Raw genomic sequence first — 22,607 nt, 5'->3', positions numbered from 1 at the left:
ACTTAAATCATTTAATTTCAAATTAAGAAAGATTCACTTTTTGTAATGTTTGTAGATTTAGAGTACTTAACAATATTGCACTAGCCATTATCCTACAAATAGTCATAATGGTAATTAGTACGACCTAGCTTGTATGTGTATTGCGCATGCCTATAGATGTTGTTGCTGACTGCTCCCCCCCCCCGCCCCATATTGCAATAACGTGTGAAACATGTGTGCCGTTTTTGTTCCTGACATAACATCTAATGAAAGCCTACACCCGGGCATTACAGTGGCGACGAGGATTTCTGGTGTAACGAAGCTAAAGATAACGGCAGTATGGTAAACCAAAATCGTTGTAAATTAGTTAAAAAGCCATTCACCGACAGCCAAGGTGGGTGAATGTTCCCGACCTTTTCTCAGTGTTACCATTCCATAAAGGGTGGAACAATATTTCTTAGCAAACGGAGTTGATGATGTTGATAAACAACGCTCGCTATTGATGACAGATATGGGTAAGAAAATGTGTGATTTCGTGCGGAACCTAACATCTCCCGAAAAACCCTCTGATAAGACAAACGATAAGTTGAAGGAACTAATATCTCAACATTTAAAACCAAAACCGCTTATTATATCAGAAAGGTTTAAATTCTATCATAGGGATCAGCAGTCGAATGAAACAGAACATTGTGAATTTGGCACGTTTCTAGACGATGTATTGAGAGACAGGTTTGTGTCAGGTTTGTCCTCGATTCCTACACACCGCAACTCTGACAATGTCAAAGCAAAGGAAATAGTGGTGAGCATGGAGATGGCTGAAAATGAGGCACGAAAATTGAAAGGAGACAGTGTAGACAAAACTGGAAATGCCAACAAGTTTCAATCATTCAAGGATTGTTTTCGCTGCGGTAAGACGAACCACAGTGCAGACAGATGTTTCTACAAAAGTAGTTAGTGCCATACATGCAAAGAGATAGGACATTTACATAAAAAGTGCCCGAAATCAAATCCCTCCAAAGATAAACATTGGACTTCAAAAAATCAAAGTACTGGTAGTTCTGATTCAACCAGACCGACAAAGTGAAACTCCAAGAAAAGTAAAAAGAGTTCGAAATTCCATTTCATGGATGTCTCTGAGGGGCAAAAAACGGATCCGCATTTCATTTGAAATTGAAAACACACCTAAAACGATGCAGCTGGACACCGGTTCACCAGTTTCTCTGATATCGGACAAATATTACAGGGCTATGTTCAAGGACAAAGTTAAACTACAAGACAGCTCAACCATGTTGAAAACATATATCGGTGAAGTATTGCCAGTGTTGGGCGAGGCTAGTGCCCAGGTGTCATATGAAGGACAGAACAAACTTTTGCCATTGCTAGTAGTGGAAGGTGAAGGACCTGCTTTATTTGATAGAAATTGGTCAGGACAGCTACATCTTAACTGGAAAACAATCACCTGATTACTATCAACGAGCAGAAATATTCTGTATTTGAGGACAAATTAGGCACAGTTAAGGGAATCACAGCATCTATCAAACTGAAGGACAATACCCAGCCTAAGTTCAAAGCTAGAACTATACCTTATGCACTTAAAATCAGATAGGCACAGATGTTCAGCGACTAGAGGCTGCTGGCATAGTGGAAACGATAGAAAGCTCAGATTGGGCGACACCCATAATGCTTGTCATGAAACCAGACGGTTCAGTGAGAATATATTGCGATTTCAAAATCACCAAAAACCCCGTGCTGGATGTACCTGAATATCCCATGTCAACCAGCGAGGAGATATTCACCAAGCTCAAAAATGGACAGAATGTTCAAAGCTGGATTTGACCCAAGCTTTAAGCTTACAACCAGGTTCTTCTGGATGAGGAGTCGCGAAAATATGTAACTATCAACACTCATCTTGGTTTGTATAGATACACCAGGCTTCCATTTGGTGTAGCGTCTGTACCAGCTATTTTACAGCGGACAATGGAAACTGTTCTACAATTATTAGACAATGTTGGTTGTATATCTTGGATGATGTTCTCGTGACGGGAAAAGATTATGTTGTTAATCAGCAAAACCTGAATGCTACACTAAAGTGTTTGGATGACTATGGTGTCAAGTTGAAGAAAGACAAGTGTTATTTGATGAGGGAGGAGTTGGAATATTTTGCATTCGTAGTAAATAAAGACGGAATTCACCCATCACCACGCAAGATTGAAACTATCCTACAGTTAAAGGATTCACAAAATAAGAAAAACCTTCAGTCATGGTTAGGCATTGTTTACTACTACATGAAGTTTATACAAAATATGTCAATTGTCCAACCCCCTCACGATATTACTGGCAGACAAGGTCGATTGGCATTGGACAGCAGATTGTCACTCAGTCTGTGAACAAATTTTTAGTGTCAACAGATGTATTGGTTCATTATAACCCTGCAAAGCCTGTAACCATGGCAGTAGATGCATCTTCTTATGGTTTAGGAGCCGCGATTTCTCACACTCTTGGCAACGATGATCGACCAATTGCGTATCCTCATCTGTGAGACCGAAAAACATTATCTCCCAAATTGAGAAAAGGGAGGCTTTGGTCAGGAATCATGTGATCTAGATGGAGTCCGGAAAGTTTCATCAGTATCTTTATGGCCGAAAAAACTTTGTTGCGACATGACCATACAACCATTAACACTGTTTCTAGGACAAAGTAAGGTTATTCCTTGTGCTAGCTACCTCGCTGTTGCAAGAGGTGGGCCTATTCCAGTTGCGGCGTCGTCATCAATTTGGATATAAAGTATAAGGTCAACCACTCAGAACGGAAAGTGCTGAATACATTTATCGCGTTATTCCTGTTGACCACCTGAGCGCGGATGTCGTCTTGAAATAGACCAGGAATACCATGAAGAGTGAAAATCAACCATTCAATTGAGGCATATGTTATACAATCACAGACCACAAAAATTGCCACACCGGCAACAAAAAATGGGGGACCTGTTTTGTCTAGAGTGAGTGTTGGACTTTGTAACGATAAACGGATATATAATATATAAACTTTATTTATCTTACATCGATTGAGAAACAAGTTATACAACTTATGTAAATCACTCTCGATGGCCCGGGTCTAAGCGCGCGAGGGTCTTAGTGTGTGAGGAAAAACCAGAGTGCCCGGATAAAACCCACGTGATCGGGCAGGTGACCCCTGACCTTTTTCACGTCCGTGCCGGGGATCGAACCCCGGCCGGCTAGGTGAAAGGCGAGTGGGCGCATGAAAAGCCACAAAATGAGTTACTCCCCTTTTACCGTGTCAGAGAGGAACTGACAGTGGAGGAACGATGTCTCCTGAGAGGAATCCGAGTTATTGTTCCAGATTGGTTCCAGGATGAAATTTTGAACGAGTTACATGGTAACCATCCAGGAATAGTAAGAATGAAGGCGTTGGCGAGATGGTTCGTGTGGTGGCCAACGTTGGACACAGATATTGAAACTAAGGTGGCAAAGTGTAAAAGTTGTAGAAAACAACTACCGAGCATGCCACAGTCGCGATCTAATCCATGGTTGTGGCCGAAGAAAGCATGGAAACGTGGACAAATCGACTACGCTGGACCATTCCTGAATAGTATGTTCTTAGTAGTCATGGACGCGCACTCCAAACGTTTGGACGTTGTGAGAATGCTGAAAGCACGATAAACGCGCTTCGAGATATGTTCTCCGCGTACGGACTACCAAAAGAAATAGTGTCAAACAACGGACCACAGTTCGTGGCAGCTGAGTTCGAAGAATTCGTAAAGATTCAATGGCGTCAAACATTTCAAAATCAGCGTCATATCATCCAATGTTCAAATGATGAAGCCGAACGTGCGGTGAATACATTTTAAGGACTGGTATAAATATGTGGAAGATGAGGAAGGGAAGATGAACCAAAAGCTGGGCGTCATTCCTAATGTCATATAGGACAACTCCTCATACTCTTACCAAGGTCACATCAGCTGAGTTATTCATGGGCAGAGAGCTCGTTTGGTACATTATCAGACCAAAATCCCTGAACAATCTGTTCAAATACGTCTGTTAAAAAATGTCGTGGCCAAGAAAGGTCGCGAAATGGAGATTTGGAAAACTTGGTAATGGTGCCATGATTATCGAGGCACTTACCGAAAACGATCATGGACTCATGGAATGATTGTACAGAAGCTAGGACCAGTAACCTACAGAGTACAGGTTGGAGACTAACGAATTGGAAATACAAATTGATCACACGAGATATTGTGTGGAGGATTGCGAGTCAAAGCCATGATATTCATTCTCACAGAGTACGGCGTGTACCGACGACTTGTCACAGCAGTTCGTCCCATCGAGGCAGGAATCAATAAGTCGCATTATGGTTGTGATACAACACATTTCATAGTTGCATTGGGTATTCAAAGTCATGGTTAGGCATTGTTTACTAGTTTATGTAGTCCAAAGCAAAAGAAAAGCACGGTCTTCCACAAAGGAGTCTAGACACCTCACATTACATATACTTGACTTAAACAATGACGTCACATAAAGCTACATCCTGGCGTTCAAAGGCACAACAACGTATATATATTCATATAGTGGGAAATACAATTATTTGTAATGTCTGTTTACATTTTTTTTTGTAATAAATGGCATGAAAATCAGAAAATTATTGCTTTATTTTTAGTTTTAATGACTCTGAGTAAAATCTGTAACTAAAGTGGATGAATATATAGAGAATACATTGTCCGTGTCTTCAATATAAGCTGTATTTTGGCAAGGGTTAAGAAAGACAAAAGCGAGCCACTTTTCTTCTTACTGAACCGAGCGAAATGAAGCTTACATTTTAAAACAAAGACCATGTATTCCTTTTATCTTGCAACATTAATTTAAAAATACTAATGTTTGCCGTCAGTGCCGAGTACAGTAAACATATATATGTTAGATATATTTCGACACCATCAATGCTGGTTGTAGGATAAAGTTAAACTGTAAAGAATACGACCGAAATTGACTATGGTGGGATCACTTTTCGTCTTTTTAGTATGGGAGAAATATAACCCCTGTGTTCCCTTCACCTACACGAAAATGTACTATTCTTTTGAAGTCCATGTAAATGTTTAAGAGAATTCGTACATATTTACATCTGATTTTCTTAAATGTGTAATCTTATTTCTGTTTTGAGTTTTTTTATTTTTTTTATTAATGTTTACTTTTAAGTGGTGTAATTCGACTGGAACAATATGGGAAATGTGGTGGTTATTTTGGACCTTTTCATGAGCTAAATCAACAGTTTAAAGGGTACATCTTTAACGGAAATTTGGAAAACACATGTAAGTGCAGGGCTTATTTAATATCATTGTTTATTGTAATAAATATTTGTTTGTTACATTTGCAGACAAACTTTATACGCGTAATAAGATAATTTCAATTTTATGATAACAAGGCTATTTCAAAACGCTAGCAAATATATGGGACATGTAAACAAAAGCAGCCGACACTGACAAACTCTGGAAAACACTTAATACCCGCGTATAATGCTATGTACGAACTGTTTTATTTATAATAATCAGTCTGTTATCCCGTGACTTCAACCATGTAATATTTCCCTACATGTCACTTGTGCAGTATAAACTGCAGTGCGCTTCATAGGCTGGAAATCCATTGTGACGGCATGCTTGATGTCATCCAACAATGACGTCACCTACACGTCGTGACAAAATGGTGACCCTCTGCAAGTAGTTGGATTGTTGGCTGTTGTAATTATTTTTTATAATTTATTTTTTATTTCATTTTCATGTGCAATACACCACATAATATGCAGGAACATATAGACAAATACACAATACATTCCCATAAAATATGTATAATAGTTTCTCTTTCAGAATAAAACAGTATAGAAAAGGGGAGGTAACCACACCGAATTTGAATAAAAAAGAATTTGTTGTTGAAATATGATGAACTACTCGGAACTGAAACCACTGAAGCTTAGTATTATTTGTGACATGGAAAGGGATTTTATATATATTTGTCCAATCAGTATCATTCCAATCATCAAATCTTCGAGTCTTTCATTTTAGGACACTCGAAAAATAATTTTAAATTTGATGGTATAAAGGGACAGACAATTCTATTATTACTCAAATCCAAACCTGAAATCACCTTCTTAATGTCTGATGTAAAGCCGTGATATTGTCACAATCTGGTATTTCTGTGAGAATTCATTTAAAGAATAAAAAGATCCTGTGGATATATCTTTCATTACATCAAAAATATTAACAACGCCTTTTTTATACCAATTTTTATAAAAAATCGTTCCCCCCCAATACATATCTTTTTGTTATACCAGAGTGGTATTTCCCAACTGACTCATTGTCCTCCATCTTTTCTTGTTGTTGGTTAAGTCTATGCCATGATCTTAAGACATCCCTCCAAAACTGGTTTTTACATTTGTTTATACATAAGTAAATATATTCGCTACCACAGTTGGCCAATAAATCAATATCAATATAAGTTTTCAAAATAGATTGCCATTTTTCATTGATTTGGATTAGTCTCCTTATACATTTCAATTTTAGCGAGCAAATAAACGTGTCAATATTTATCATTTTCAAGCCTCCAATCATGTAATTTTGAACCACAACATCTCTCTTGATTTTATCTGACCCACCATTCCATAAGAAATGAAACAGAATTGAGTTTAGATTCTTCAGAAAACGTTCATTTGTATTTGGAAGCGAAATAAAAAGATGATTAAGTTGCGATACAAGCAATGACTTAATTATATGAATTCTGCCTATTAAGGTCAAAGACCTTCTACTCCAAGTTTTGATCAGAGACTTAAGTTTAATTATTTTTTTATCAAAGTTCAACTTTGGAATTCATGGAGGTTCACGCTGAACTCAATTCCTAACAAAGTTAATTTGTTTCTACCCCAATGTAAATTTAAATGTGGTAAAGATGAGTCCTAGCTATACTTTTTGCGACCTATCCAAACTACTTGAGTTTTTTCTATGTTAATTTTTAAACCTGAAATTTTTTAATATTCGTCCAATTCATTAATTGCCTCAGCCAAAGATTTTTCGGATCCATCTAATATAAGTGATGTGTCGCCTGCATACTGTGATACTAGTATTGGACAATTATCGATATAAATACCTGTAATATTATCATTATTTCTTAAACTATGGCCAAAACTTCTGCACATAGTACAAACAAGTAAGAAGCGATTGGATCTCCCTGACGACAGCCTCGTTTAATATTAAGAGAAGAAGACAAATTACCATCTTGATTAACTTCTGAGAAAGGATTCCTATGTAGAGTTTTAACCCAAGACAAAATGCTGTTACCAAAACCAAAAAAAAATTTAAAACCTTTTCAATAAAATCCCATGATACAGAATCGAAAGCTTTTTCAAAGTCTATCATTAATAACATCCAAGGAATATCGTGTTCTTCTGCATAATGCATTATATCATAAATCAACCTAATATTTACCCCTATGTATCTACCCGAAAGAAATCCTGTTTGATCGCTATCTATCAATTTGTCAATAGCACTTCTAATTTTATAAGCTACAGTACCTGATGCAATTTTGTAAACAATATTCAATAATGACATGGGCCTCAAAGTTTTATGAAATGTTTCGGTTTGTTAGCTTTTGGAATACATGTAATAACTCCTTGTCTTTGAGTTATAGACAATTCTCCCATTCTATACCCATAATTAATTGATCTGACAACAAAATGACCTATCTGCCTCCAAAAACATTAAATAAATTCAGTTGTGGATCCCCGCCAGACCCTGGACTTTTGTTATTCTTCATGTGTTTTAAAGTTTTACCTGCTTCTTTAAAAGTTATCTCCCCTTCTAAACTATTTGATTCAATTTGAGATAATTTTGGTACTTCACAATTTTGGAGAAAAAGTTCTAAATTTATATTTTCCGGTGAATCACAAGGTAAATCATATAATTTCATATAAAAACTGCTTACTTATTCGAAAATGTCATCCTGTTTTGTTATAACACCATTATCTGTAAACAACTTAGGTATAATTTTGGACGTAAAATTTTTGTTCTCTAGGCTAAAAAATAGTTTGTAGACTTTCCCCCTTCTTCTACCAATCGTGCTCTAGAGCGAATTATACTACCTTTAATTTTTTGTAATCTGATAGACTGTAATTCCGTTTTCTTCATGTCTAATTCTTCTATATTAACATTTCCTTCAACTTCCAACTTTTCAATTAGTTTTTTAAGATTATCCTCGCAAATATTCAACTGTTTTTTCTTGTAGGATGAGTAAGAAATAGTTTTCCCTCTAATTTCCATTAGCAATGTCTCCAAAAATAGCTGATCGTTTATCATAAATTGTAAATCATAGTCTGGAATATTATTCAAATGTTCAATGTCATAAACAGGAATACAATATTGTTTTTTAACAGTATCAATACAATTATATATAGTATTAAGATAATCAACATCATGTAATTAAGAATTATTAAATTTACACAGACCCTTACCTTTTTTTTAACTCATTTATTTTAACAACTATTTTGGGCAGAGAGTGGTCTGATTTATAGCCTGGGTATATGCACTACCCAATACATTTTCTGAAATAAGAAAAAAATCAAGATGGGCTTGTCTAACTGGGTTGTTCTTCCTCCATGTATACCTTCTAGTTTCCTCGTGTTGTTCTCTAAAAAAATCTATCAAATTACAATTCTCCATTAACTCTTTATCTCTGGGCCGAGTGTTATTAATGTTCTTATAGTTTTCATCATAATCAAGATTAGGTTTTAATACTAAGTTAAAATCACCACATACAACTATACTTGAATTATTAAAGTAATCTAAGGCTTCATACACCTTGTTATAAAAATCTGGTTGATCCTGGTTAGGACAATATATATTAATTAATGCCATTCGCAAGCCTTCTATCTCAACATCTAAAGCTAAAAACATTACCTGTTGAATCCTTCTTTTTCCTATATACTTTAAATTCAAAATTATTATTAAAAAAATATAGCAACCCCTCTGGCATTTGACCTGTAGGAATTAAAATAGGACTCATATTCCCACTCATTTCTAATTAGCTCTTCATTTTCCGGAGTAAAGTGGGTATCTTGCAAACAATAAATACTGTAATGCTTATCTCTAAGATACATAAAGACATCTCTACGTTTAAGTTTATCAGAAAGCCCTTGACAATTGGCCGAAACCACAGTCAAACCAATTTCCACCATAAAATATATAGCAAATCATGTGATATATATATGTAGCCTACCTTGCAAAGACAAATAGGTCTGGGTTCTTGCCTACTACCAACCTACGTACTAAGGTATTATACACTTGTAATTATGTATATGATTATTTCTTTCTTAAATTTCATTTGATGTGATGAAACTTTTCTCGAAGTTTTCATTTTAGCTTGCCAAAAGCGACTAAATATATAAAACGATATAAAATGATATGACATGAATACACTCCTTTGAATTCCTATACATAAATATTTACAGTTGGTAGACGTAGGGAACAAAAAAAATAAAAGCGAAGGAAATTAAAAAACAAGAATTGTTTGCACAGTATTAGACATGAGTAAATTACACCATCATTATATTTTGATTTAGGTCAGAATGTGTATATAAACATCTATGGTGTAAAGCCGAATGAAGGACAGGTGTCGATATCTAATGGTATAGACTGGCATCCTCTCTGTGCTGACGGATGGGACGATGCTGATGCTGCAGTGGCGTGTCGGATGTTAGGATACTCAGGGTTTGTAAAATTATATTTATCACTTGCATACAGCTAAAGTCAAATCTGCCTTAGTGATCACCTTTGTATAAAGACCACCTGCTTACTAAGACCCTTTCTCAGGGTTTAAATTTCAACACAAATGTTCTCTATGTATAACAATGTCTTGGCTATAAAGACAATTGTGCTCTTGGTCTATTTGGCGGTCTTTATTGGCAGGTTTGACAGTATATTGTAAAGGTTATTATTGAATGATTTAAAAAAACAAAATCATCTTTAGTTAAAGTGGTATCCCTCCATAACATGCTTATTTTGTTTAAATAGCACAGTTAATAAAATAAACAAGATGCCATTCCCGTAGCAGTTTTTGAAATATAGTAGTACATTGATGATTTAAAATTCAAATACTTAATTGGTTTTGTTCACAGCGAAGACGCGAAAGCAACCTTTAATATAAGTGTGTCTGCATATTCCAACTGGCCTTTTCAATTCGACTGTAATGGTGATGAAAGCGAATTATCACGGTGCAATATCAGCGATTCCTCTACACTAGACTGTTATCGGGCTGAGCTACTATGCTCAGAACACAAAGGTATTGTGAGCCATACTATATTAGATCAATGAGTAGTATAATATGGCATTTATTGTGTCAATGTCTATATGCACACTATTTCACAATTTATAGACAAAGGTGTGCAAAGGTGAGCTACACATGTGCATTCCATATATCAGTACATATTATGTATATAACATCACTATTCATTATACATAATCACTGATTTTTCCACGATTCTTATTGGCTATATAATTCATATTGTGACGTCACTCCCAAATTGATATTGTAATTGTGACGTCACAATTTCCCAATGTTGAGTTCTTAGGGAAGATGTAGTCGAGCCATTCTTTATGCATTGCCTTTGTATTTAGCATGAAGCCTTTTTTTGAAACAATTACAAAATCAATAACACAAATCAATATCCTTTTATTCGGTCCACATGACCAGATACCGCCAAGGTAGAATATTACATAATAACCTCGTGTTACGTCCTCGGTCATTGTTTAATTCGGTGTATTCCCTGAATACCAACTCTGGGTAAGGTTGGTTGATAAGGAGTTATAGTCTATCTCAGAATTGTTCTCTCTCAGTAAAATATCACAGGTAAATCTCAGGTAAACCAACTCAGCTGGTAGATGATCAACATTTAATTCTACCAGGCCGGTATAACACCATATATACCTCAGAAAAGGTGCATTTTGCTGCATTTGTTTTGTAACAAAGTGGTTACAAAAGATTACAAAATAAAATAAAAAAAAATCCACAAATGCCAGTGATAAGACTTTATAAACAATGATGTCATAATCTTTGTTTTGGATAAACATTTTGAAGAGCTGTCTAGACACGGTGGTTGCACTAAATGAGTCTTTTTATTTTTTTATTCTATTTACATATACAGTAAAACATGTTTATAAAGGCCATTTAAAGAACAGGTGAAACTTATCTTTATAGCCAGGTAGTCTCTATACACAGGTTGGATTGTGTTGAAGTTGGTCATTTGGGACAATTTGAAAGAGATGGCCGCTAAGGCAGGTTTTACTGTGTAATCAAGCGTGCATAGATCATAACATGATTTGCATAATAGAACCTTAATGTTCACATTTGACAACATATCTTTGTAGCGTCAAAATAAAGTTTAAATGCACATATAAGAAAAAACCTTAGTAAATATATTTCCCTATTTATCTATTTTTTTTTTGGGGGGGGGGTTAAATAAAATACGAAATAAGGTCAAATATGTTACATACAGATTAACTCTATGATTGAGATAATTTATTTTTATCCCGTAACAAATTGACAATTAATGAAATCGATATCTGCATTAAAAAAATGTTTTTAGATAGAATCAACATCAGTATAAAAAGAGAGAGAGAAAGGTTAAAGAAACGTGTTAAACAGAACATTTAAAATTATAAGCTATTTAGACGTATCTCTTAAACCGAAAATCTCAGCGCAAAAGACCTCGAAGCATCAAGAGGATTTGCTCGAAAAACATCTTATCATTAGCCCCAAAATAATGAGTACATGAAAATCTATGCAAAATAATTATTTACTTTTAAATTTTCTTTCAGTTGTTGAAGATTTCTTTCTAAAACGAGGCATGCATGATTGGTCATTTACATTGTCCATTACAAATCCATGGACGATGTCTGGCTACATCAACACGAACAATCCATGTAATGATATTTATGGGTTTTACGGCAGTGACGTCGAAGTGGTGTACGATTATGTTACTCAACAATTTCTCACACTCCAATCAGAAACATTGTGGGGCTGTCGATGGAGTGAGGGCATCAGAGAAATTCGTCCAAACGGTATGTTTTAAAACATTATGATTTTACACCATATACTTAGTTGATTATGGCACCCCGTGTTATTTCTGTTTATATTGAAGAGAAAACTTAAGATTAATAAACACGTTTCCACTCATATGGGTTTTTTTTTCAAATTACATAAATGATGTTGCAGTGACTGAGTTGCGTTATTCCGCCGTGGACTCAGAAGATAGACTTTTGTTCGGTTACATGGGGAATGCGATAGTGTCATTGGAACTAGACAATGTTTTCTCGGGGTTTGTGATTGTTGTTAATAAAACAAGCGTCGGGAAGAAAATGATTCTTGATACAGAGAGGAAGTAAGTAAACTGACGCAACTTTTTTTTTCGCTTAAACCTCAACGAAATATGAAATTTAAAATTATCACAAAAGCCCAAATGGTTTTAATACGGTTTCTTTTTAAAGACTTTTAGGTCACCTGAGACTTAAGTCCGTCGTCGTACGTCCTGTGTTCGTAAACAATCTACATTTCCGACTTCTTCTCCAAAACTGCTGAAGCAAATTCAATAGACTTTTGCACAAATCTTCTAATGTATAAGGCCAATCAAATTTGTGAATCATTGATTGAAACATCTCAAGGCCCTCTATCACAATTGTGAATTTCATGTCCCTTTGGTCTCAGATTTTCCCCTGGGGTGGAAGTCAATTCTCTATTGTTTATACAGGAAAAAAAATCATGACTATTATTTGCTCAATTTTCATATGAAATGTAACAGATGTAATGGAATCAAATACTCTTCACACAAAATGTAGATTAAAACGTTAAATTGATAGCATCACTAACTGACTTTAAGAGCCTGATATGCAAATATATACATGTGGTGCTGATATGTCTGTTTTTTCGTATCCGAACTCAGGTGACCGTTAAGGTCCATGGTTCTCTTGTTACATTACAAGAGTAATTTTATACAGAAAAATACATTTTATGGCAGATAAAAAACGACACTCTTTATAATTTATTTGACAAGTGTTAATATGTTAATTTCCTATCTTATACGCTGTAGGCTGTATACCTGTTACACTATGATAATTATGTTGGTACGATATTTCAGTGAGCTATATTGGTGGGAATCAAACACTTGTATCTTAAAAAGAATTTGCTATCCTGGATGTCTCGAGGTGGTTGATGTTTTAAGCACATCAAGCACGTTTCGAAAGTTCACATTTAATGGTACGTATGTCGATTATTAAAATAGTTCATAAATGCACTTTTATACAGTCATGTGTTTACAGTAAAACCCACGACAAACCATTGTGGTAGATAATCAAGAACATATTTCTAATATATTTGCAATCACGTCTTCTTTAAAATGAATTTTTATAACAAACTATTTAGAAAAAGAACATTTAACATAGAATGATTCTCGAGGTTACTTTTTTCATATTATTAACATGATTTCTAGCTCTTTTAAAAACAGGTTATATAAGGTTGTATTCTTCTGAGGTTTCAGTCCCGTTGAAGTCTCGTTTCGACATAGATCAAATTTTAAAAAAGATTCTATCAATATCTGTAGCAAGTTGCCAGTTGCAAATTTTGTCAAAATATTTCATTTCTATTCTTAGTATATTTTTTATACAGGGATTTAAGAAAACACCCATTTGGCGGCCATTTTGAAAATGTGTCTTTCTCCGCTTTGAGTAGAGCCAAAGTTTTACCATTTTTTGCTTAAATTGTTTTTACTTAAATTATCCCTGCGCCAGTATTTTTAGCTGTATCGAGCTAATTGTTGCTGTAATTCTTTGCTAGTTTCGTGGTTATTAAAATATTAAGCATTGATGTGTGAAATAATACGCCTTTGTCACTTTATTTAATCATTTAATGGTAATTTTAGCACTTTTATTTTTTTACTCGAAATGTTGAAAAATAGATATTAAAAAAGTAAGCACACGGACCCCCAATTTATCTGCCTGATTTAGAAAGGGCAGCCTTTTTCCTATTGATATGAAAATTTTTTCCAAAAGGTTAATACCAGATCTCTTTCTATAAAGGGTATGACTGGCAAAATTGGCTGAAAATCGTGCATTTTGTAGCTCAAAATTAAGGGGTAGAGGTAGCATATGTCGTTATTCTGAGAAAAAAATATTAGTCTTATTAATCATAACTGCTAAGTTTCTAAAAACAAAAGACCACTGGAAAATAAATTATGCGAACATCCATGCATATCAAACACCTCATTAGGAAATTATGACTTTAATCTGGGTGAATATGGTCAAAAACGGCAAAATTCCCATAAAATCCAATATTTTTTCAATTAATGTAGGTATCTTTGAGTGACAATAGCTCAAAAACGAGCACACGGAGATATGTTTTTTCTTCCATTTTCTTCTATGGTATGAACTACTATTTCCAAAATTCTATATGAGAAAAAAAGTTTAATACAAGAAAATTTTGACTTCTCAGAGATGTACATCCTTAAGCATTATTCGCAATATGTTTTGGGGTTATGAGTTATGAAGTCATAGACAAAGAGCGGAAGGACATTCTTCATTTGTCTATGACTTCATAACCCCAGCAGAAATTGAGTTAAATGCTTATTATAACTTAATACATAATTCACTCAAGCGTTAATTAGGCATACATGTCCGTGATTTTACTTATTTTTACAATACAACAAATTTAGTTGTAGTGCAGTGATATCTTGCAGAAGCTGTGAAACGTAGGGATGCTTAACGCTTTGCTTTTAGCTCTTTTTCTCAAAAAGTATAAATCTAATCCTAAACAATCTTGAAATATACAGAAAGGCCATTATTATCACCTCAACACACATAATAGTTGCAGGATTCATTTCAGGGTGTGTGATTCAGATGCTGTAGGACATAGTTATGCTACATTTCACTTTTCCTTCATTTTCGTTTACTTTCAGATGCTTTTAAATATTCCATTATAGTTATGTAATAAATCAAACATATGGTAGGGGTGATACTTATAATTACGCGTAATCATTGTGTATATATTACGCCATATTACTCAAAGATCTGACCAATAGAAATGAGTGTATCATATGGAATTAAATTATATCAATATTGCTCGTACTTCTCCTGCAATGTTTGTGTAACCGGTCACGTATTTGAATATGTTTTGTTCTCTCTGTACCATATTATCCACGGCTTATCATTTGGTCGGATAATTATAACTGTTTAGGTATACATTTATTCACCACAATATTATGGTCAGGGAAATATATGAATACTTAAATTCAGATTCAGATTTATATTATTTTATCTCGTTGTTTTAACACATTGAAGAGTTGATATATACATATGCAATATAACAATGCAGACAGTGCTGGACAAATTTTGCATAACAAAACAGGCACATTGATTTATCTACAAGATGTCTATAAAGAAACCCCTTCGATATCGTTTGTATACTTGAAACTAGTTCTTGCCTATAAACATCATAAAATCTATACTCAATAATTGTATAAGCAACCTGTTGTATCATTCCAGACAAATGTTAATCTTAATCTATCTAATTCCCCCGTATGTTTAAAATCCAACTGTCATCAAATCGTATTCTGTCTTCGTAGAAAGTTTTTAATACAGTAATTTGGGTTACGAATCTTAAGCCAGTACTTAATTATACGTAAACTAAAATTATTACAAGTGCTTTTTTACCCCTAGTATTTTGTTTACAAAAATGTAAATGAACCTTTTCTATATCTAAGGCTTTATGAAAACCCCAAACTTCCGCACTATAACTCAATATAATATTTGCATATGTGTCAAATACAGAATAGTATGTACTTACGTTAAAATGATGATTTTTGAACTTACTATTGATTGCATAATAAGCCTTATTGCCTTGTTCAGCAACATGTTTTTGAGTCACATAAAAATATTCCATTATAATTGCAAAATATTCCAAGATAATTGAATTGGCCAACAATTTGTAATTCGCTTTCATTACTTCAAACACTTTTCATTGTTTCTAATAATGGCTCCATTCCTTAACACAGCCATTTTATGTCTTATCAATATTCAAAATAAGACCATGCTTATTATTGTTAGACTTCAGAGCATCTATATTTGCTGTAATTTCTCTGGTGTTTCAACAAATAGCACTGTATCATCTGCATAAATTAAAAGGAAAATACTAATTGAATTAAGTTCAATTAATGGAAAGCATTCACTGATTAAAATGCATTTCACAATCATTTACAAATAATGAGTACAAAACCGGGGAGAGAATTTCTCCTTTTAAGAGACCGATTGTATTTGGAAAAATATCTGAATAATAACCGTTATGCTTAAAGATGTATGGTCTGTCTCTTTCGCTCTTTTTGTCGTAGTGAAAACTGTTTAAGTGTTATACATATTTTTCTCCGTCTGTCTGAGTTTTAAACATTCTATTTTTTACCACTTTTTAAAATGTTGCATCATTGGAAGTATTTTTAATTATAAAAGTGAAAGTTTTTTTAACGTGTACACGTGAAAAATAGGCTCAAAAGATGCCGAATCATTCAGAAATCTTCCGAACATCGTCGCAATAATCTCGAAGTAACACTAGAGTTGTGAAACCAAGAGAGAAAATGTCAACAATTTTTCGTAAACAAAACATGTGGTCGACCTCAGCTGACTGGATCTATAAAGAAAATAATGCTCGCACACTACAATATTTGATACACACAATATTTAACGACAATGTGTGAATTGGATGTTTCAAATACTCATTCTGTGTACATATACCAGCATGATTTGCTCATATTAGCCTGAAGAAAAACGTAAACAAACACATGTGCGCTTATGCTAGTTACCTGGTTCACTACGTGCAGGTCATGTCGAACGTCAGTCACTTGATACGATTATCATCGTCATTATCAAAATTATACAAGGCTCTGTGTATTCTTTATACTTTTGCTTACAAATTTCATTAGACCAAGGTTTATCTTTTTTCAATGCTGATTGCTTCATTTGACATTCATTAGATTTATGCAAATTACAAGTAAAAATATTTCACAACGGTAAATATCAATCCAGTAAAATAAAACCAAACATAAGTTCATGAGGTGTCCCTATAGCACATACGAGATACAATTAAGATAATTCGCATAAATTGGTTGCCGATAGATGACTAAGTAGTTTAAGGGACATTTAGCAATTTATTAATGAATTCTAACTGACCCTTTGCAAATGTCTTTCTTTCCAGGTGAATACATTTTCGCCATAGATTCCGTCCAGCGAGGACTTATTAGAATAAATAGAAACACATCAGTCCAGGACAAGTTATATGAAGCCTATGGAGTAATGACGGACTGCACCAATCTGTATGCAAATGAGGAATGGATATACTGTACCGGATATAGATCATTGTAAGTGATATAGCCATTCAGCATTTCGTTTCGTGTAGCGTTATACCTTCATGTATATGCAATATACTATGTTTTGTTAGTGTTTCGGGTCATTGTGTTATTTCAGGTATTTTTGAATTTAATATGATAAATTTCTTTCGACATCCTGCGACATTTCAACCTGCGTTACTCAATTCTATAGTAGGTTATAATAAATGCAACTTATGTTAATGTTGTGTTTTCACTTTATACATACTTACTACTGATGTTTTCTGAAAATTTTGAACTTTTAACACCAGTTGTTGCGTTCTTTTATCTTCCGATGCCATTTGCTACTTTTTTCTGTCTTCCACTTACCTAAAATTAGTCATTACGATTCACTTACAACACCTCACAATGTGTACTGGATGATAAATTACACTTAACTATCTAATACGAATAAAAACTAAAATCATACGTAACTGCTTTCTCTGAATTCACAAATTGAAATTAATCTGCTCTAATTAAGAATCTCAAATAAATCTTAAGTCCAAGCATCTAAGAGCGTATTACACTACAAAGCCAACTCCGCCCTAAGCGAAGCATCCCAGTCCAAAAGGCCTGCTAAAAAGCACCATACCAAGGACTGCATCTCTTTTTATACTCTTTTATTAATTATCAATTACATTAACATTACATACATCTACAAATATAGAATCTACTATAAAATAAAGGAATCTAAGTAACGACTTTGGGAATTACTTCTAAACTAATTACATACTAGGCACATCCAAAATGAAGCTAAATATACTTTCCAAGCATGGTAAATTATCTAAAAATTCTAGGTGATCCCCAAAATAATTCTGTGAATTCCCCAAATCTAAATATGTATAAATGCCATCTCTCTGAGAAGTAGGTCAACTGTATACTAAAAATATAGACAGACTGCCTAGAAATAGACTCTTCTTTGTACACAGCCTTCCCTACACACTAGTACCAACCCTAATTAGTTACGACCACTTAGCCAAGTGTCTAAATTTTCCCCAGACCCAAACTTTCCGGAACCGACTAATTCAACAACCTTTAGTAAACAAACATTTTACTCGTGTAATAAAATCATAATCTGGACACTATGACAGCTTGTATCGAGGTTTTGATTCGTTGCTAATTCCACCACGTTAACAAAATGTAAAGCAACCAGAGGAAGTTTCCTTCTGGTTTCCTTCCAGCCTATCCTCCATTTCCTCTTCTTAACACAAGACTATTCGCGTATTTGTATCTGAAATAATGAATACCCTAAGTGACAGGATCCGAGTTCATACTTAAATATGAATTTCTGGTCCAATGACCTATTTGGGCATGTTTAATGGTGATAATTGGCGTCTATTGAGCTATGATCGAGTCGATATTGGCAAAATGACTAATTGTGAAGTGAAAAACAACTCATTTGCAACAAATAGTATTCATTAATCTAGAGCCTCACTGATGCTCACAGGGGTGCATAAAATGGGGGCAAATACATATTAAATACACATAAGTATGCTACGGCCGTGAAAAGGTTAAGCTGGAAATTATATCAAAACAAAAACAGAAGGAAAGGAGCATAAACTAAACTTAGATATAGTTGATAAACATTCTAGAACGTAAAACAATAGCAAAGCAACTTCATCATATTATAATATTTGCAACATTCAATTTTGCAATTCCTCACTGGTTGTGGTAATTAAAATACTGGCAGGTATCGTCAGAAACGTGAGTTGCAGACCGTTCGCTTCAGTTTAAGGTTCAAATATAGCTAGTTGCGACGTATGTTATCACCACGATGGCTCAGCAGTTTTCGCGTAGGTGTCCTTCCACCGTAGACAACATTATCACAGTACCGGCAGATCCGATAAACGATGAAAACTACATTTGTGCACAGATATAACATTTTCTAACATTTTTTTATTGTATCCATTCTATTAGAGGAGTAATTCGTTTAAAGGCAGATGGAACCGGAGGTAGTTTCCATGGTCCGATAGAGTTCAGTTGGACAGCTTACCATTCATCCGTCATCTTCTACCATAGGTCTCGTTCACCAGGTGAGCATTGCGATGGTTTCGTTTCGCCAGATCGAAGGTTTATAAATACTCTATGGATTAAAAACATATCTAAAGGCAAGCTATCTTCCCAAAACAAACTTTGATAATAATAACATAAGAAAATATATATTTATTGCCTAGGATGAGGTTACAATACCAAAACATAAGAAAGATTATCTGCATAAACTTTATAATAGTGAATACTCCTATCGCTCTTTTGTGTCTTGCATTGTGAACAAACGCAACTACATGTAGTCAACTAACGCGTGGTTATTAGTACGACAGCGAGAAGCATATGATGCCCAGTGTTATTAAAAAAAAACCATGAAAAATGTTTTTGGTTAAGTTATTCAACTTTTGCAGCTTTATGAAATTACTAATCATTTAAAAAACAGTTTCGGAAAGGTTGTTGGCCTTTACATAAGCAATATCGAATAAAAATACCAATTCAATGCAAATAATATTATATCATTCTAACATAAACGCTCGGAAATTATTTATGATGATGTTTGGTAATTTTTTCATCGATTATAATGTAATTTGCCATTTCAATAAACAATGTAATGTGAGGTTATATTGACATTCATCGTATAATATATGTTTTGCATTTAATAAAATTTCAATTGAATGTTTAAGTTTGATGCATTTTAAAATTTAAGTTCTTTTCAGCGTAAAAGATAAATCAAATATATGTCCTAATGTCCCTTGTCCTCTTTCCCCTAATTGACGTTTGCTTCTCATCGCTTTTAAGTCATCTATTGAAAAAAAATGTTTTCGGAATAATGATACAGTATACATGTACATGTAGTATCAATAGAAATATGTATGTGTTTGTTGTCGAAATAACCTACATACGAGATGTGGACCGTGAACAGGTGGTCGACGTTTTTTTTTTACATAATTCAGTAGATAAAAATTCAACGGCAGTTGGTCTTGTAGTCAATGTTTCACTAACGAGTAAATACTGTATATTCAGCACAAAAGTAAAAGGACAAGTCTTTAGTAAAACATCGAACGTGAGTACAGCGCACCCAGATCAGTGCGGGGAAGCTATGTAATCAAATGGTATCGCACATGCGAAATAAGTATATCAGTTATATTTTGTATACACATCGAGCTACTGCCACAGAACAAATAAGTATTGTGCAAGCACTTATTGTGCAAGCACTGAGCAGGACTTGCAGTGTGTGTTCATCGAGTGAAAGAGGGTATTATCATTCACTCTACGTGCCCACAATAACATATTATACATAATATTGTAACTTTCAGCCACCGCAGATGCCATTTATTGTCTGTTTTGATTTATAACAGTAATCGATATTGGCCGAACGACTATTTTGAAAGAAATTGTTTTCCTGTAATAAATAAAAGGAAAACTTCTACTAGTATGGTGCAACAAACCGCAATGTAGTAAAACGTTAATCGCATCATGTTCTCACCTGAAAACGAGGCCATTCTATCACCAAAGACGTGTAAGGTAACACTTGAGAGTGTAGTTAACACAGACTGTAAACTAGCGCAGATTTCTTCCGTTAAACACACGTTGCAAGTACTGTTCAATTAAGTGCGAGTAAAATACTGATTTATTCTGTGACAGTAGCTCAATGTGTAAATGTCATTTTGCATCTCTTCATATAATCATCATATTATTGGGAGGTAATATCCAAGTTTGCTTAATAACTTTGAAGTAGTGTACCGGTGTAACGTTAGTCATGATATTCCGGAAACATTAAAAGGTAAGTACACAGGTAAAAATTATACACAGCATTTTAAAGAATCATAATTCACGATTTCAATGTGTAAGGAATTTGTTTTTGTATAAGATTTCTTTTATCATGTGTACTGGAAAGTGTCTTGATGGCTTCAGAAATACATTGTATACCTTGTGGATATAGATATACGGTAAGTGATTGATATCGAACGACAGCATTAGATATTTTACTTAAATCACCATCATCGTACCATATACATTTTGAATATTATGTTGATAAACAATACACGGTTTTAAAATATGTTTTTCACTATATAAGTATATACATGTGCATGTTTTATCTTACATGTGTTTCTACGTGTATCTTGACTATTTTCATAGCATGATTTCAATATTTTAAATTCTAGGTATCTATCACATTTATTTCAATGTTGGAATTATTAAATGTATTTTTGAAGTGAAATAATGTAAAGATGAAGTTGGTGTTTAGAGGTACTGCAATCATAATAATGCTTAATATAGATTTAATTCATTATGTATCAATCTTAAATAAATAGTAGGGATTGAGGAATAAATTAATTACCAAAATAAAATGTTAATTTTCTTATAACTGTTGACTTCTGCAGGTAACTAAAATGCCAGAGAAATCAGTATACTGACCATCAAATACTGGGTATTATGGACGTGCATTAAGGTCATAACAACTCTAGGTAAAAATATTAAATAAAAACATATTTTCCATTTGATATATCAGCATAATATATATATAATATATATATATATTCAAATATGGTTTAATGACTAAAATATGTCGGTAGCCATATTATAACAAATACATAACAAAAATATATTCATATTTTTTTATGAATGAAAAGCAAGCTGATTTGGGTATACAGATATAATATACACAAAAATTAACGTTAGTATAATCTGGACAATGTACGGTTATTACGTCATAAAAAACATTCACGAAAATTCATGAAAAAATTCACAGAACAAAACAATAATTTACTGCTCAGTATATTAAACTATGCCCTGTGAGGTTGCAATGGAAATTATATCAAAAGTCACTGATTTTTTGCAGGTTTCTTCAATAATCGCCCACTGTCCGGTAATGCTATAATGCAAACATGCAGCAGAAAATTCAGGAGATACATATGGTTTTTCGTCAATGCGGATGCCCCCTGATTTGAATTGTTTAAGTACATAACACGTTACACATCATACTAAATGTGTCGGATGGGAAGCTTTGTATATATTCTGATTAATGGTGAGCTAACTTTAATATCATTTTTAATATCCCTCACTACTAAACCACCAGAAATATGTTAAAGATGTTTAAAGCCAATGAAGATGCACATCAAAATAATACAAAAATAATTATAAAAATGAACTTTAAATAAGTTATATTATAAATAAAACAATATGAACATACTTTT

At 33.9% G+C, this 22,607-nt stretch overlaps 1 protein-coding gene across 1 annotated transcript in view; it reads left to right on the top strand.

Moving 5' to 3' along the window:
• LOC138307027 (uncharacterized) overlaps positions 1–20,718 on the top strand; it is a 28,264-nt gene extending 7,546 nt beyond the window's left edge. Inside the window, exons 5-12 of the mRNA XM_069247654.1 lie at positions 5,184–5,296; positions 9,589–9,736; positions 10,144–10,307; positions 11,843–12,085; positions 12,240–12,405; positions 13,159–13,277; positions 17,256–17,418; positions 19,342–20,718. Of these exons, the coding sequence (XP_069103755.1) occupies positions 5,184–5,296; positions 9,589–9,736; positions 10,144–10,307; positions 11,843–12,085; positions 12,240–12,405; positions 13,159–13,277; positions 17,256–17,418; positions 19,342–19,561 (1,336 nt within the window). The 3' untranslated portion in view covers positions 19,562–20,718. The remainder of the gene's footprint in view (positions 1–5,183; positions 5,297–9,588; positions 9,737–10,143; positions 10,308–11,842; positions 12,086–12,239; positions 12,406–13,158; positions 13,278–17,255; positions 17,419–19,341) is intronic.
• Positions 20,719–22,607: the final 1,889 nt, after the last annotated feature.

Source organism: Argopecten irradians, chromosome 14, assembly GCF_041381155.1.
Source record: "Argopecten irradians isolate NY chromosome 14, Ai_NY, whole genome shotgun sequence".
In the NCBI taxonomy this organism is placed as follows: domain Eukaryota; kingdom Metazoa; phylum Mollusca; class Bivalvia; order Pectinida; family Pectinidae; genus Argopecten; species Argopecten irradians.
Note: the sequence above shows the minus strand (reverse complement) of the source record. Positions and strands in the feature narration are given on the sequence as shown.